We start from the raw sequence: 18,440 nt of genomic DNA on the forward strand, positions 1-18,440 counted from the left end.
GTGTGTATGAACGTGTGCATTATTTAATCATTAATTTAAATTTGAAGGCATATTTTACTGTTAGATTAAGAATAAGAAATAGCCGTACGAGTTTGAAGCTGGTAAATTGAATTATTTGGTCAGTGTTTAGAATATAGTCCAGCACTTTGGTACACTGATGGAATGTCAAGCATAGTGATCTCCATTAGGCTGATGCCACATTCAATGATAGAAATACCGTATTTGTTTATTGAAGTTAGTCATATTTTTCCCCCACAGAATGTAGTGTTTCATCTTGTTATTTTACAACTTCTTTAATAATAAATGCCCTCATTCATCATTTATGACTTACAATGACAAAACTTTCCATTTTAAATAGTCAAGCTGAAGGGAGTGAAGGAGAAAGTTTAAAATCTTTGATACTTTAACGGTTGGACATAAACAAAATGATACAACCCTAAATTCAAATAAGTTGGAGCAATATATAAAATGTAAAAAGCTTGTGAAGACAATGTCATCTCTGCTCCATGCCAGTGTCCCATGACCTTGAATTGCATTAAGTGAATTAGAGAAGGGATACATTTACTATTTATCCAAAAAGTAACCAGGTACATGTCAAAGTAACTCTTATGTTTCTTTTAATAGTGTCCTTCAGAGTGTCCTGTCTTAATAAGGGACACCAGGGATGGGCAATTCTGAATACTGTGAGGGCCACAAATGTCATCTTCATTGTCAGGGGGCAAACTGTGACCAAGCACTTCTGCAACTCTGGTATTTATGATGGCTACTCATTTCATGTAAATATACATTTTAAAATACATGTAATTACATTTCATTTACATTACAAATGAGGTTGGGATGTGGTTATCATGACTTTCCTGTTCTGACCACCTGTGAAGCTGATTGTGTACTAACTGAATGCACTGGAGATTGAAATATTCAGTTCCACATTTTTGATGTACAATATATTAATATAATGTATATATAATGTATGTATATATTTACTCATTTAGTGGACATTAAACCTGTTTCTTACACTGTGAAATAATAAATGTCGCAAAAACTGTTAAATGACGAGTGGTTGTCACAAACTGTGCAGACGACTTTCAATGGACTGCATTCCCCACAATCCTTTGCGTTTGAAGAGCCCCGACCGGATGTTGATAATCTGTAGTGCAGGTCGCTCTGTCAGTTTGCGGCTTTCAAGACCTATCCGGAACTTCAAACTTCCTTTTTTTTCTCGCATCGTCAACCTCCATTTGTACACAAAACTGTCACAGGTTGTCTGTGTCATACTTTCTCTTGACTTATTCTTTGTCAATAGTAAAGCAAAAGAAATGTCCATGTTGTGACGGTGGTGAAAAAAGAGATTGCCTTTATTCGGCTCCAAACTATACTACTGGTTACCTGAATAAGTGCGTTGTCCGATTTTTTAGGAAGGCAGCACAAGGTAAATGTCAAGAATGTGGTTTATCTTGTTGAAATATCCCGATGAAGCTTGAGGAAAAGAGGAAGATTGTTCCCGATGAATGGATATATCGATCAACGTTCACCGTAAAGTGACATGATATTCCGCCCTCTTCGACTTGCTCGTTTTTGTGAGGCTAAGTGAATGTTTTGACAGCTTGTTGTTAGCACAGCTAGCTCACGCTGGCTACTAACACAGCTAACAGCAGCACCAGCTGGGTGGGGAGAATCCCACCTGTCTGGATTAATTCACCCCTCTAACAGTTAGTTTAATTTTTTTTTTTTTTTACTGAACTGGGCTCTCCGGGGAAACCGTTTCTTCATGGCAGTGAGTTTAACGTACGTGAACTTTGATGATAAACTGGACACAACTGTGAAGTTAGCTAATGTTGTGGGATGATTTGGCTAGCTTGAGTCGCACTACTCAGGTTTACAGGACACATGAAAACTAAGTTCTTAATATTATAGCCATTTGTCGTCCCGACAGTCTAGCAGTCAATTCGTCAAGGTGTTGTCTTGAATGCAATCACAGCTTAATAACAGACCTAAAAAAAAACCCACAACAAACAAAAATCCAAAACCGGGCCAAAGCTGTGCTCCCATTTGTAAACAATGAAATATTTTTATCATCCATAATCTACTGTTGAATCAATTGTATTTATTCTGTTGGACAGTGTGAGATTACTAATGCTTGCTCCTGGACCTGTTGAGTTTGTTTAGTTCTAAATCTCAGGTTCAATTCAGCCTGCAGAGCAACCTGATGGTGATATAAATATGTCGAAGTCATCAGGTACTTAAACATTTGTACAAGTGGAGACACGTTTCTGATGTTCTGTAGACCCCCCTGTGTGCCAGACGCAACATGTTGTAGATACCTGAAATTCTGTGACAAACAAAGACTCGCACTGTTTGACAAGTGCATTTTTACAATCAGGTTTGCACTTGGCTTTATTTATAAATTTGAGGTGCACATTTGTAGTGTTATTAAGATTCATGGCATTGAATCTTCTTCCCAGTAAGTTTTGAAAAGTGCATGCATCAGTAGTAAGCCATTAATGTATGTTGGCCTTAAAACAGGCTATGAAAATGATCTTTTGATGTAAAAAACACTCCTAGATTCACAAAGCAACCTGCCATGTGCAGTCAGATTAATATTTTGGATAAAGTGGTCTATGTTAAATAAAGTAGCTGTTGTAGTCTGTGTTGTGTCAGACCTGCTGTCTTGCTGTTCTCACTCTCGTGTGTTTGTCTCTGCCTAACCCACAGGTCATGCATGCAGCCAGGCTTCTAGCCTGTGCTTTGTACACCCCCAGCACTTCAGCCAGTGTGCTACCAGTAGGTGGAGGCTCGTCCTCCCTCTAGCCTCTGTTTCTCCCCACTGACCCCCCACCAGTCCCAGAGTTCCATATGTTAACCCTCTTGAGCATGTTTTACTATATCTGTCTGCGGCGGCGCTCCAGGAGCGGGACTCGAGGCGAGGCTCTGACCAGTCGGCGGGCTGTGGAATCCGGCCAGCGCGCGGTGATGCCAGTCAGTGTGGAGGTGGAGCAGTACACCAAGGAGGTACTGGACTTCAGCTCCCACTATGGCAGCGAGAATAGCATGTCTTACACCATGTGGAACCTGGCAGGGCCACCCAACGTCTACCCCAGCTCAGGGGACTTCACCCAAACCGCTGTGTTCAGAGCGTACGGGACATGGTGGGAACAGTGTGCCAGTGCTCCAAAACCTTTTCGTCGCACGCCTAAAGGCTTCTACAGCCTGGATTATGTTGAGCTGGGCTTTGAGGAGCCTGTCTACCCTACAGCAGTGGAGGTGTTTGAGACGTATTACCCTGGAGCCATCGTTCAGATCCTGGCCTGTTCGTACAACCCCTTCTCTCAGAACCCTCCAACTGACATGAGGTAACTGATGTCTTCTGCAGAATCCAAATTTCACATTTGTTTTTTCACTTTTTGGTGTAATATTATGATGCTCCACACCCTCCCTCTTCTCTCTGTGTTGGTTTCCGAGTCCCTCCATATACAAACAGATGACAAAGTTCAAGTCCCCCCCCCCACCCTCCTTCTTGCACTATATTCTGCCCTTTTTAACTGCTGCACTGTCACTGGAGTTGTTTTTAATCTCACTGTACCTGTACATGTGACAATAAAAGGCATTCTATTCTATTCTATTCTATTCTAAAGTGATCCAGGCTATCAGGAGATATGATTAGTTTCTTCACCACTATCAGTTTTATTCATGTAAATATGTATGCTACAACCATTAAGATTAGTCTGCAGTCCCAAACATTGGTAGATGGCATCTGGTGTAAAACAACTCTTTGCTGATGTTGGTGGTCCGTCTGCACAAAGAGTGAATCCACATGTCCTGCAGAGAGAGGGAGAAAATATATCAAAACCTGCCGCAAGTCTCATTTTGAAAACAATATGTTGAAAAAATAAATGCTTACTTTAATGATAAATGACCAGTATGAGTGTTACTATAATGTAAAACACGAGAAATATTGATTAAAGAAGGGAAGTTTCAAGAAAATGATCACATCCCTAAAGATTACAGGATCAGCCGTTTCTCACAATGAAAAATGAGATGAAGTGAATTTTGGATTTAGTAGCCTTTAAGAACGGTTCTGGACCCCTTTCCACAATGATTTGCCAAAATATTAAAATGAAGCCAAACAGGACACACTCGCTCTCAACAACTTAAGAACTTAACATCCTCATGTCTTTGTGGTCTGTATTTTTTCATTTAAATCGGTGGTCTGCGAGCTTCTGAGAGTTGCTGTTTCCTGAGATTTTATTTTGATTTGAGTTAATAACATGCAGAACAAACTAAAAAACTCAGAGCCAGCAGCTGTGACGGATGTGAGAACATGTGGCCCCCGTAGATTAATAATGTGGTTTCAAGTATAGGTGTGTAACATGGTCCAGTTGTCAACTGAGATCTTCATCGCAAAAGAGAAGTGTGTTTATTTGATTTAAAACACAAATGTTTGATTTGATATTCTTCATAGCAGACTTGCTGTCACTTGCACCTTATAGGATTACGCTGTCTTTACTTTGTGAGCTTGAAAAGCGCTTTTTATTACCCAGGTGGGAGGTGCTGTGGTCGGGGGAGCCCACCAAGGCGCTGACACCCCAGGCACGCCAGTTCTCCCCTAAAATCAAGCACATCAGCTTCCCCACCAACCTGCTGCGTCTGGAGGTCAACAGCTCCCTGATGGACTACTACACCGAGCTGGACGCCGTCATCCTGCGGGGGGTCAAAGAGAGGCCCATGCTGGCACTTTATAAGATGCCGATCATCGACATCAACGACCTGAGTGACAGCGAGGAGGAGCTGTCTGACCTGGGAGGTCCTTTCAGGCAAGGAGGGGACGGAAAACCCCAGAGGACCGGCAACGGGTACTTCGACAGGCTGCCATATGAGGTGATTACAGACCTTCGACTGCGTTCTAGGTCCCACCCAGAGTAGCCACCTCCTCAGAAATTGTAGGTTTCCAGTTGATCACATCATTGAAACGGTGCGGCTTCCCTGAGGTATGTCGTGCCTGTGGTACCTTTTTACTGAGTAAAAGTCAAAACGTTAGGTCATAGTCCAATCACAGGAGCAACATGACTACACACCCACTGTAGCAGAACCTTTAAATGCTTCACAGACTTGGGTGGGGGGGGGGGGGGGGGGGGGGGGGATACTAACGAAGACATTAAAACACTGTATAGACAGAACATATCACTGAGCTTTATTGACAGCCAACTTGAAGTCCTCTGAGTTTACCTTAACAGGCATGGGCTTTTACAACTGCAGCTCTGGGGGAACTAAAGAGCAACAGAATGCTTTATATATTAGTAATGTCCTGTTCAGATATTTTGGCTCACCATGCACATTTATTGTATTGAGTAATCTGCTGGTACACATACTTTCCCAATCTGACACATACATTTGCTGCACTTACTTCAAAGTGGTTTTATGATATACAGAATGACACAAGCTCATATTTATTCCCGAGTTGCTCGTCATCTTCCACATGCTTTCTTCTATGAGATCAGTGCAACTGGCATGATTACAACACTGCTGCATTTAGTTATAAAGTGTCCGAATCACTCCAGTGAGCTGTGACGTGGTTCAAATATTGGAGCACCAGATGTCTGTAGTCGAACTAATAGTGGTCACTTCTTCTTTTAAATGATCTCCTATATCGTCACATGTGGTTGTAAAGCTTCAGTAAGACCATGTTTCAAACATACTTAAACATAATATCTGCAATGTGAACGGTAGGACACACTGCAGTGATTAAAGCCCCTCTACTGTCATACTGTCCTTTTGTTTTGTGGATAACTCTCCATTTATTAAGTCATTTGCATTGCTCAAACTTGTGGCATACGCAGCTCGTTTGGTTCGCAGTCTCCTGCTTCCCTGCAGCTCAATAGTTTTCACTTTCTGCTTTCAAATATTTCCACACTGCGGACATGTACCCACTATGATTCGGATTCTGCTGTGGTTGGGATGTTGTATAGTCATTTACAGCATGTCGCAAGCAGTGCTCAGTTTATGGCAGCTGTCACAAGACAATATCTAAAAATTGGTTGAACTGAACCACTCAGTTTGCCTATAAATTTAGAATCTCTAAAATAAGTCTGATCCTATACCACTGTGATCAGGATGTCTTTTCTATGAATCATGTGAACGCTGCATCACTCGGGCATTGGTGTACGTACTTAGGGATGCACATGAACATGAAAAGTTGTGTTTTTTTGTGTAATAGAGGTGATTTTGTTTTTCCGGCTTCTGCTGCATTCACACAACTGAGAACTGCGATATACACCAGTTGGTCTGGTTCCAGTTCCCAGTTTACGGTGTTTAAACGTCAGAAACCAACACTCCAGATGGACGACTCCAGCAAAAATCTGAAAAAAAACAACAAAACAACAAAAAACAAACATGCCGGTTGGCAAAACATTGACGAAAGTGATGCACGGTGGATTGTGGGATCTGCATGTTTAATTTGGCACATTTAATGCTGAATCAGGGACCCTCAGTGGTGACTGTCAGCAGTGGGATTCCAACGTATCACACACACCAACAACAAGACGTGCATGAGATTATGCACAGGAGATCCAACTTATTTTAATGTGAGATGCACTCCCTTTGACCATGTTCAGGTGGATTTTTTTTTTTTTTTTTTAGGAAGTGATATTCTACCTATTTCCCAGTTTCTAATGAATGCACCATTAAGGCTGGAGTTTTTTGTTTTTTTTTATTCCACTGATGTACAGTTTCTGTACATTTCGTCACTTAAAGAGATCCATACAGTCTCGTCGTCAAAAGAACTTATATTCAGCTAAACCTATCAAAACTTCCTGCTATCATCCCTCAGCTCTAACAGAGAAGCTGTTTACACATCTTTCCTCATAAAACATTTGCTCATCTGATTATGGTCTTTGATTTAGGTTGTTTATTGTTTACACTGGGGTCCGCCAGCCTGTAGGCTTGTCAGTAATTTATGTCCCCTGTACATGTGTACACGGTCTCTACCAGGATTCCTCACAAACGCGTGAACGTTGTGGCTCGGGGGCAGGTTGGAACAGAGTCATTTTCATGTCGAGGAGACAGTATCATGTTGTCTGAGGCGAGCTTCAAAACACCGGCTCATCTCTTGATATTCGTCTTCTTATCTCTGCTCCAAACCGCTGCCATTAACAGCAGTCTTCACAACCGCCGTGCAGTAGTTTCAGAAACACAATATAGCTATTATCTGTCAGCTGATACACGCTTGAACACAGCGTATTGTTAATTCACGGCAACACACACACACATACACACACACAGACAAAGTCATTCTTTTTCTTTGAGAGGAGCACGAACAGAGTGCAAAACAAGCCGACTCACCTCGCCACTGATCCTGCTATCAGTGCTTTGTGTCCCAGATAACCACTATTTAGATCTGCCTGACAGAGGGGACGCAATTAACATTCCCCACTTCACTCTGCTTCCTCTACTCGGCTCCGCTGGTCTTTAAAGCTCTGTGTCTTTCTGCCGTGTTCTCTCAGCAGATGTAACACATTTTGTCTCTTCTCTCCGTTTGTTCTCTTTTCCCCTCCCTCGTCTTACCCTTTCCTTTTCCCCCCTCTCCTAACCTCTCTCCCCGTCTTCCGTCTGCAGCTCATCCAGCTGATACTGAGCCACCTGACCCTGCCAGACCTCTGCCGTCTGGCCCAGAGCTGTAAGCTCCTGCACCAGCACTGCTGCGACCCGCTGCAGTACACCCAGCTGAGTCTGCAGCCCTACTGGGCCCGGCTGAGTGACGCCTCCCTGGGACACCTGCAGAGTCGCTGTACCCTCCTCCAGAGGCTCAACCTGTCCTGGACTGGCAACCGTGGAGCTCTCACCCTGACAGGCTTCAGCAGGTCAGGCGAGCAGTGGGTCACAAGTACTACAAAACATAGAGACGACCTTGGAAAAGTAGGAAATAGTCACAAGTCCAAGCAGTTTTGAAGGAGAAACGAATTGTGACTGAGAAAACAAACTGAACGGTTCCCGTGTAATTATTAATAAATAAACCTAAACAAACGATCATGAAGGTGTATAAAGCAGCTTGATAACTAGAATACTGACTGACTTTCCTCTTCTTTCTCATCCCCTCCTCATTTGTCTGGTTCCACAGTTTCATGAAGGCCTGCGGGCTCAGCCTGGTCTGTCTGGAAATGTCATGCTGCCACTTCCTGAATGAAGCCTGTCTGGAGGTCATCTCTCAGACTTGTCCCGGACTGCAGGAGCTCAACCTGTCCTCCTGCGATCGCCTCCACCCACAGGCATTCACGCACATCTCCAAGCTCACACGCCTCCGCAGGCTGGTGCTCTACCGCACAAAGATAGAGGTGGGTGTGATCGTCAGCGTACCGGAGAAACTGATCAAATAATCAAATTTTTTACTTTGTTTTTCCTCACATCTCTGAGTTGAAGGTTTTTTGGTGAACAGCCTCAGTACTTACATTAATAGATCACTGGAGAGATCTTATGACAAATATATTAGGCTGTATCTTTTGCTTTAGAATATAACAAAAAGTCAAGTCATGTTATTGTTGGGTAAAGATTTGCTGGCACTGCTTATTTTTTTTCACACCAAACCAGCGTGGCGGCTCGGTTACAAACTTTCTCTATTGTCACTAAAACAGTTGAGCCAATAGTATTTCTGAAAACAATTGAGGTGAGAAATAAGCTGAGCAGTTGCTGAATCTGTCCTCAATTTGCTTCCACTATAGCCAGATTAGACCTTTTGCGAAAGCTTCGCGTTGCATCGGACCGCTGCTCCCCGCGCGGCTCAATTGCATAAAGTTAGTTGGATTCTTCTTGATGCGCCGCCGACGAACCACAGCACAGCTCGAAATGCACCTCACCCAGCATGCGCCGCGGTGCGTTTCACATAGACGATGACGGGAATGCGATAAATTGACGGATCCTGTGGCCGCGTCCCTTCATTCTGCACTGCAGATGGGTTGATCGTGTTCAAATTTTTTATCAGATTAATTATGATAGATTAATACACATTAATGTGTTGATTTATTGACAAACAAATGCAGGTATCCCAGAGAATTGACTTAATTCCAGCAGAGTATCAGAGGCTCAGTCATAAAGGAAATCTTCCTTATTTTTATTTTGCAGCTGACTTTCTATTGTTTTTGTTTCATGACCCCAATAAACTCTTGAGCCTTAAAAAAAAATAAAAAATCAACTTGCACCACATGTCTTCAGGTTCAGGCGTGTCAGACGTGTAAAACCACAGTCTTGTGTTCTGGTGTTGCACCTCAGCATCTCTCCAGTGTTTGTCGCATTTCACAGCGGCGTTGCGGTGCAGGACGCAGTGTCGAGTTTCCCGTGGCGGAGCCAGGCAGCGGGCTGCACGTTGTTTACGCCCGGACAAACAGAGCGAGCTGTGTGTGCGCGCCGGGGCCCCCCCGACATCTCAGCTGTCATTACCCTGTCACCACTCTAATTAAATGGCTAGCTCGCCGCAGAGAGGCGTTTAAAAAGATGCCAGAGAACGAGTCGAGTACACACACACACACACACACACACACACACACACACACACACACACACACACACACACACACACACACACACACACACAAGAGGCTTTCACTTTCATGTCCGCCACTTTTCTCCTGCCGCTGAGGTACACGTGTTGGCAGTTGCAGCATCGAATTCCCGTTCCTCCGTTGGAGCCGAGGCCCGCTGGAGGCTTCTATGTCCTCACTTCGCTTCGGCCTACCAGGAACTGTAAAAATGATCCTCGGCATAATATTAAATTCCCACAAACACTGAACATGGGACAGAAAGTAGACAAGAAAACACTTGGAGGGAGCTTTGAATGACATGGCTTTATTTGATCATAGTTCATGTAGTTTATGTCCCCGGGGGAGGCTTTTCCAACGACAGGCCGGCAATCGCTTCAATATTCACAAATATGTACTCAACATTGGCAGTAACACCTTGTATCAGTATGATTTATCAACCGTTTGTGTGTGTTTGTCTTGCAGCAAACGGCCATCCTGAGCATTCTGACTTTCTGCATAGAGCTGAGACATCTCAACCTGGGCAGCTGTGTCAGGGTGAGAACACACACACACACACGCACACACACACACACACACACACACACACACACACACACACACACACACACACACACACACACACACACACACACACACACACACACACACACACACACACACACACACACACACACACACACACACAGTCAGAGTGCACACAACCCTCCGTGTGGATGACGGCAGAGGGAGGAGCAAGTTCTCACTCAGATTAAACAGAGCTGTACTAATGGCACTGAGCAAAGCTTATTACTCTGTTGACTATATGTAACAGTAACAGCTCAGAACAAAGAGCACAAATTTCCTACAGTCATGCATAATGAGTTTACAGATAAGAAAATTGTTAAGCTCTTTAGTCCCGGGGTCTGCAACCTTTATGACCAAAAGAGCCGTTTTTGTAACTTTCCAAAAAATCAAATGTAAATGGAGCCGCAAAATATATTGACCTTTAAAATGAGGCGAACACAGGTTATTAAATTCTATACATAGCTTTTATATACGTACAGAAATGTGTGTTCATGAAGTTTCAATTCCATTTCAGGATGGGAAAATGGTCAGCTGTTTCTGGACCTAATTTTAACAGTTTCATTCTTATTTTTTACAATTTTTTTTAGACAATTTTGACATTTCAGCTTTTTTAACTATTTGGCTCTTTTAAGCATTTGTACATGTTTTTCCCTCATTCATAGCCTTTTTTTTTTTTTTTTTAAGCAATTTGAGTCTTTTTTGCCATTGAAGTTATTCTTTTGAAGGCCCCTATTAGCCAAGTCTTTTTGAAAAGGACTTTTGCGTAAATAACCTTAAACATTTATATCGGGATAATTTCCTGAATGCTTCAGGAAGCGGCTCCAGAAGGAGCGGCAGGTTGCAGACCCTTGCTTTAATCTTCAGAAATAGTTTTTTTTTTTTTTTTTAAACCTATTATTCAGCCATGCCAAAAGCACACTTATATTTGTCACGGCTGTAATTAAAATGAATGTAATGAAGACAGTTTGCATGGTTGACTCTTTACAAAATGTCACTCCCATTATCACATTGTTTAATAGTTAGAAAAATGTAAGTGTAAAACGGCAGACTATCATTATTAGACATCTTTTTATCCCTGCGCGGAGTCTGACTGGGTTGTTTTATTTCCTGTCTTTATAACTATCTGCAAAAAAATGGAAGCAGATACTTTCCCTTGATAATGATCCGCTCCATGTTGGAGAGCAGTATTTAACATGTATTAATAGTGTTGTCTTTTCACCTAAAATGCAAATTGTAATTATTAAACGCCCCATTTTAGTGAATATTCAGAATATTGTTTGGGAGTTTTTCTTAGCACAGATTGCTGCTTGACTAAATATTGTTTCTAACTCACTGAGGCTATAACTAATTAAAATGACCCGTTGAATCACAAAGCTCATGGATATTCAATGCAACTACCGAGGCAGCAGAGTAAAGGTGAACTAAAATCCCTCCTCTTTTCGTAAGGCTTAACTGTCATCATTAGACGTGAAGTTATGCAGCATTTGGCAACGGAGCTGCATAAAGACTCTTCCAGCCAAAGTTTGCGCTTCCATCCACTGCGAGCTCTGAGAAATGCCCCGTCTGCTGTCATCTCTGAGGGCTAGGTGCTCTTGCGTCGGCTGCTGAGCTGTTAATTGCATTTCTTTGCTTTCATGTTTGGATAAAAAGAGGAAATAAGGCCAACGTTACCTGACACCAAAGAACAATAACAGCCCTGTAAACATAAATCAGTTACACAGACATTTTATTTTTTTTACTTTCTCTGTTGCTGCTTTGTTCTCCGGCTCTTGAAGAAGTCGGGTTACGTGTCACAAGTCAGCCAATACTGAGCTAATCCTCTTCTTATTACCACAACATTTGGAAAGTTTGTTCAGTATACACAAAAGGGACAATCGGGGGGGGGGGGGGGGGGGGGGGGGACTGCAGACTGACTCAATCGTGACTTACTTTTTGCTCACAGCATATTTTCTTTTTTTTTTCTCAGACCTGACTTCCTCATTTTAAAAAGACTGACGATGACAGAATGACACTCCAGAGAGGGGAAAGATCACAGAATCTCGGCTTTATTAAAAGATAGCTCAAACACTGTAATCATTCACACACCGTCACATCTGAATCGACTGCAGCAGCTTGATGCAGGAACTGCAGGTGACGACCCTCCGCCGGTTACCGTGGAGCTTTAACGGCCATTGCACTGTGAACGTGGGCACACACAGGCGGGAGTAAACGACGCTAACCGCTTCCTCTCCTTCAGATTGAGGACTACGACGTTGTGGCCAGTATGCTGGCCGCTCGCTGCCGCTCGCTGTGCTCCCTGGACCTGTGGCGCTGCAGAAACCTGACGGATCGAGGCCTGGCCGAGCTCGTGTCTGGATGCAGGTAAGAAACAACGGATGGTTTACTGCGTCTTTGTATTTAATGAGCTTCCCAAGTCACAGGATACATCACAGCACAATAAAGTATACGGGTCACAGGTGGCAAGAAGCACCGAGTCAGCTCTTTAAATCAAGTGAGAATATATGAAAGTACAGGCTCTGAAACGAACACATAGACACAATCTAACTGTCTGTGTTTGTCATATCATACTTTTAAATGCAGGTCAGTTCCTAAAGTGGTAATGACCTTGGCTGGACTGAGGAGGAAGTATAGCATGACTTTTGAAATGATATGAAGATGTTATATGGACAAGTTAAAAGCTATAAAAGAATCTATGATAGAAAGTGTACGTTTAACAAGTCTGGTAACTGTGAACAATAAATTCAGACAATTGAAAGCCTTAAATGAGCACGGATCATAAAACTGTCTTTAATGTCTCGGAATAGATTTCTGTGTTCTAATGTTGTGATTAAAGGTAATGCATTGTTAGGTAACTAAATACTGAAGTACAGATAACTGAAAGATGCACTTCAGTACAGTTCCAAAGTATTTGTACCTTGTAATGGTTTTCAGCACGTTTGATTGCTTCTGTGTTGTTAAATAGACACATCAGTTTCAATGCCTTAATAGATCGATGTCTCATTTCTATCTGTTCCTCCGTGTCATTGTTGTAACACCTTGAAAGTTTTCATTTGATTTGTGACACTTGATGTTGTTTCTTTAAAGCTTCAGCTCAGACATCACTGCTTCACTGGGTGATGGAGCCACTTTGCCTCGAGACAACATCAAACCTTTTGATTGAACGTGAGACTTTGATCCACTCCCCACAATGTGAATCTTCTCTCCCCTGCCTGGTCTGTGGTGTTTCAGGATGTTGGAGGAGCTGGACCTGGGCTGGTGTCCCACGCTGCAGAGCAGCACCGGGTGTTTCCAGCACCTCGCCCGCAGCCTGCCACGACTGCGAAAGCTCTTCCTCACTGCCAACCGCACCGTGTGCGACTCCGACGTTGAGGAGCTGGCCACCGGCTGCCCCTCGCTGCAACACCTCGACATCCTGGGTAAGCTCGGACCTGACATGACATGAGTCTCCTAATTATTGAGTCATCAAAGTGGTGTGAGTGCATATACGCATTTCGTTATGACATCCATGTCTTATCTTACTGCGTCGTCCTGCCCTTATTTATTCTTTCTTTAGCTTATTCGCTTTTGATATGATCATGGATTAAACAATCGACAGTCTTCATAGTTATTCACGTGTTGATGACCCTGAAAACAGTGCTTGTGTTGCTGTGGTCCACCCACAATGCACTGGTGAGTTTTCAGTTGAAACTTTAAGAAAAAAAAACCAAACTTTCAAGTTAGCTGCAAACAGAAACCCAAACAATCTGCTTAGTATTGACATGAATAAAATATTGCAGACTAAGCAAAGTTGCAGCAGCACGCGGTGGCAGTGACGGCTGTGCAGCGACACTGGAGCTCCAGTTGCATAAGTTGATGTGCTTGACAGCAGGAGCGCGAGTGTCATTCAGGCTAACTCTGCTGAAGTTCCACTTTTTGGGTCGTAGTTCAGACGAATCAGTGTTGTTGTTTTTTTCCCGCTAGAGAATGAGTGTTGGTGATCATGGTCTTGTGAAAATGCAGTCAATTAAGTTAAATGAGGATTCACAATTGTTAATTCCTTAATGTGTTAATGATGGTAAATGTCTGCTTGTCTCTCCTGCCCTGCCGGGATTCATCAAAACGTGCAGGTACACGCCTCGTGAGTTCCGCCTCTCTGAAGAAACTCCTCCAGTCGTGTCCTCGGCTCGTCCTCCTGGACGTGTCCTTCTGCTCTCAGGTAGACGTCCGGGTCGTCCAGGAGCTCTCCGGCCTCTTTCCCAGCGTGGCCATCAAGAAAAGCTTCACCCACTGACCCCGGCGTCGCCTCATTCCCCGCGGCCGCGGGCTGGGCGAAGCGCAGGGAGGTGCTCTCCAGCAGATAACGGCCTCTGATTCTGAGGCGTGTCGGATGAGGGGGGGAGATTGCAGACCTGCCTTCGCCTGTATCACAGGCCACATCTCCTCTGAGTCGCCAGTAAATAAAGAACCGGGACTCGGGTGAGGAAGTTCTCTGGATTTACTCACTCGCACACAACCGGCGGCAGACTCCTCGACACAGGATTATAGATTGTGAGACTTTTTGTTGTTGTTATTTGCTGGACACTTGAAATCAGGGTCGTTGCAGTTAAAGCTGCTACATCTTCCCAGAATATGAAACGCCACTTACAATTTATATTGCCAAACACACAAAGCAAGTGACATTTGTGAGTAATCTCTGTGGTGGGGAGTGGAAAGGACGACACAAAGCGTACCTGGACGAGAAAGTGTTGGAAAAAGACCCGGTGCCTTGTCGGGACGTAGAACGCCGAATGTCTGGTCTGAAGCATCCACACAGTTTTATTCAAAGGATTTGAAAGAGTTCACACGATTGCTGTTGTGTCCGAAGGTATCCGGAGCTTTACAACCTGCTAACGTCACAACTCGGTGTCGCTGCAATATCATAGACGAGGATCTCATCATGACTATAAACAAACCGTCATCTATACTCGCAACACACACAGTCATCCATGGCAATCAAAAGGCTTCTAAAGAAACATTAAGCGAAGACATTTTTGAAATTAAGATTTGCGACATGAAAACCAATCAATGTAGACACACATTTGAAATACGAGTGATTACAGTCAAACAGCCCAAAAATGATTCACATTTTAATAAAAAAAAAAAACCAAAACGAAACCTGATGGTACAAGCATATGTTCTGTAATTGTGTTTGTCAACACAAAAAAAACCAAGAAAATCTTCTTCTCCGAGTACATTGAATGTTTTGGTCACTGTGCTGTAGTTTCTCTCCATGTTTCAGTAAAGATGCTTCTTCTGTTGGTTTTATGAACCAAACTCGGCTGTTTCAGGTCCGAACAAATCTTCTCCTGAGTTGGAACAGGGTATTTTTTTTCAGGTTTCAACTTTATAGACCTTATCATCGTTTTGGCTCATTTCATTTTCAGTGGCGATTCCGACACTTTTGTCGCTGAAATGTACAGAAATTCCCAGATTCCACCGTGCTCTGAGGACATCACTGCTCTTCCTGTTCACACGAGGTCGTTTACCTTCAGATGGTTGCTTTTACTGCAAAAAATTGCAGTTCTGTTGTTGAGGATTACTTTGAAGGTTTGTTGAAATGAACACAGTGTAAATACAATATATGACCTCAGTATTTGTCCTCAAACTCAGGGGTTATGTATGTCATTGTCACTAAGAATAGATCTTTTTTTTTTTTTTTTTTTTTTTAACCTTTGTTTTACTCTGGAAACCAGCACAACGGGCTTGTTCGTGGTAAGAACTGACGGGTTAAACTGCCTTTATTATCGCTCTGGTCTGATGTAACCGAGACAAAAGCTGATTGGGTTTTGAATTGTTCATTTAATTGTTTTGGTTGTGAAAATATTCATGCTGTTTTGCTGATTATTTAATTTTTTGGAAAAACAAAAAGCCACATATGCACTGTGGCAAAAGTGCTTGAAAAGCATTTCTCTTTTGAAAAGAACTTGAAGTTTTTGTTGATGCTACTTGTCAATATTTGTGCCTTATACTCCTGTTTGAATGTGGTGTGACGTCCTCGTGGTTTAGATTGTAGTGAGGTGCTTTGCTTTTACTCCCCTCAACCAAAGTGATGCACAATACAGTCTCACAACTTTATTAGAGCAGTTTTAACACCATATGATGTATATCAGCCATGGTAATTAATATGCAAAGTAATTTATTTATCTTTCCCTGTGTGCTGAACCCGGATTTATGCACTCACTATTAGACTGGGAATTTTCTGTTTTTAGGAGAAGTTGGGTTTTGCTTAGTTTCTTTTTAGCTTAACTTTGCACAAAGACTGAAAATATTTATAAAGGTTAAAATTCGATTGCTTTATTTGGTTGTAGACTTGATTTTTTTTTTTTTTTAATTTTTTTGTCAACAGTTCCCTTGGGATGTAGGTTGAGAAATCGAGTCGTTAAATATTCAATGTATTTATTTCCATCTGGATCACAGTCATTTCTGAGCAGTCCTTACGAAAAAAAGAACATAGTAAATAAGTTTGCAGTAGTGCAGAAAATATGCATATATAATACAATAAATGCAACAAGATTTAAATATATGTTAGAAATGGGCTGAGGTGTATGATGCAGGAAAGTTATAGGCAACAGTTTGCCTTCAGGATTCTGAGCAGTTTTGGAATCATCATTTAAAGCTAAAACCTGCAGCTTCACATTTGAGGTGTGAGAGCTGCAGTTTGTGAGAGTTGGCAGCCGCTGAAAGGCTTTCTGTGTTCCTGCTGTATCAAAGGATATACAGTAAGAAATCCCAAGCAGCATAGATGGAGACTACTGGAAGAAGGTATTACTAATAGTTACTTTTGGATGGGTTTAATAAATTTGAGATAAAACTACTTAACTACCAGGACCTCACGTATGCATTTTACACGTCTTGCCACGCCCCCACAGACATTAATTTTGCTAGCGACATTCACATAAAACATACTTTTGGGTCCACTATCATTACACATTACTTTACCATATCAGTTACATTTCATAATTTATCTCTTACACTGCTGAGTCATAAAGACAATACAAATCCCCTTAAATCAGATTTTGTTGTTTCAGTAGAGGTTAGATTCTACATATGATGGCTTATACACATAATGGTTGACAAGGTATTTAAGACACTAGAAGTTTCCTAGTTTTCTATATTGATTAGCCATAAAATGTACATTTAGGCTAAACACTTAAAGTCACACACAACTTTATAAAATCCATGTCTTGGTTTTTTATTTATTTATTTATTTTTTAACCAAGCTCTTATAACTAGTTTTGGTCATCATCCAATTTGAACTACAGCTGATGGACAGTCAACCATGGATACATTATCCTGTAAGATGCTCTGATTAACATGGTGGCAAACTGTCCATGCCAAGCAGCCACAAACCATGATGCTCCCTCCACCGTACTCTACTGTTGGGATGAGGTTTGACACTATATGTCTCCATGCTTCTTCAAGTTTTACCAGTGGTGGACCATCAGGGCCTGCAAGGCCTTCTCTGCAGGTCTAAGAAAAATATGATATCAGAATCACAGACTGATGTTGATTATATTTTGTCCATGAATACTTCTTAAATAATTCCAAACTGCCTGTCCGCTACCTCTCATAGCTTCTCCCATGTCTGCGCTGCTTCCAGACGCGTCCTTCCATTTTAAAGCTTTTAACCAATCACATTTCAGCCACCACCCGTTGCCAGGGTAAAGAAATCTGCCTGAGGCCTTCACTTTCAATTCCGCAGGCGTCTGCAGCGTAAAATAAGTGTCGGTGACCCTGCTGCTTCAACCAATCAGATTTTGATATTGGCGTCTCAGCCTAGGGTGACGTCAGCATATTCAAGCCCTCTGATTGGATCTTCAGAGAGTTCACTCTCCAGCGCTAGCTCACTGCATCTGTAGCTAGCTGCAGAAACAAAAATATAGTTGTGTTTATTTAATAGCCGTTTTGTCAACCTACAATGGCTAAAAGATTTGGTTGCACATTTATTGTCAAAACCATTTTTAAGAGGGACTTTTCCAAGAGGTCATTGAAAGCACCGCAGCGCTCCAAGTCACGGAGGTCCAGTACAATTTACTTGCGCTCACTAATTACTAACAACTTCCATGGCAGGATTCAGGATTATATTATTTGCCATTATATTATTTCCAAGACCACGAAAAGCTGACATTTGTCACCCTACTCAACCCCCAGAAGTTTTGGGAATAGCAGCCACTTTTTTATGCAGCTGCAGCAGAAGGAGAGACATGAACTCAAATTTTTTTCATCGTCATAAACAGTCTTCATCATAAACAGTCTTTGCCCCGGGACGGAAAACCAGCCAGGTCCGCCACTGGTCATGAAGGTATTTATTCTGGCTTCACAAGTATCTATCTT

The 18,440-nt window shown here is 42.4% G+C and overlaps 1 protein-coding gene across 2 annotated transcripts; it reads left to right on the plus strand.

Moving 5' to 3' along the window:
* Window positions 1-1,405: 1,405 nt before the first annotated feature.
* fbxl4 (F-box and leucine-rich repeat protein 4) lies at window positions 1,406-16,622 on the plus strand. Of its 2 annotated transcripts, none has more exons than XM_080470717.1 (9): window positions 1,406-1,785; window positions 2,713-3,350; window positions 4,539-4,875; window positions 7,609-7,853; window positions 8,111-8,324; window positions 9,987-10,058; window positions 12,325-12,449; window positions 13,317-13,504; window positions 14,195-16,622. In XM_080470717.1, exons 2-9 carry the CDS (start codon window positions 2,854-2,856, stop codon window positions 14,356-14,358), a joined length of 1,842 nt encoding a protein of 613 aa, XP_080326843.1. In that variant the 5' UTR covers window positions 1,406-1,785; window positions 2,713-2,853; the 3' UTR covers window positions 14,359-16,622. The 2 variants fall into 2 exon arrangements, with proteins under 2 accessions (XP_080326843.1, XP_080326842.1); XM_080470716.1 differs by having other exon boundaries at window positions 1,418-1,774.
* Window positions 16,623-18,440: the final 1,818 nt, after the last annotated feature.

This window comes from Lipophrys pholis (assembly GCF_963383615.2).
Source record: "Lipophrys pholis genome assembly, chromosome: 9".
Classification (NCBI taxonomy): Eukaryota; Metazoa; Chordata; class Actinopteri; order Blenniiformes; family Blenniidae; genus Lipophrys; species Lipophrys pholis.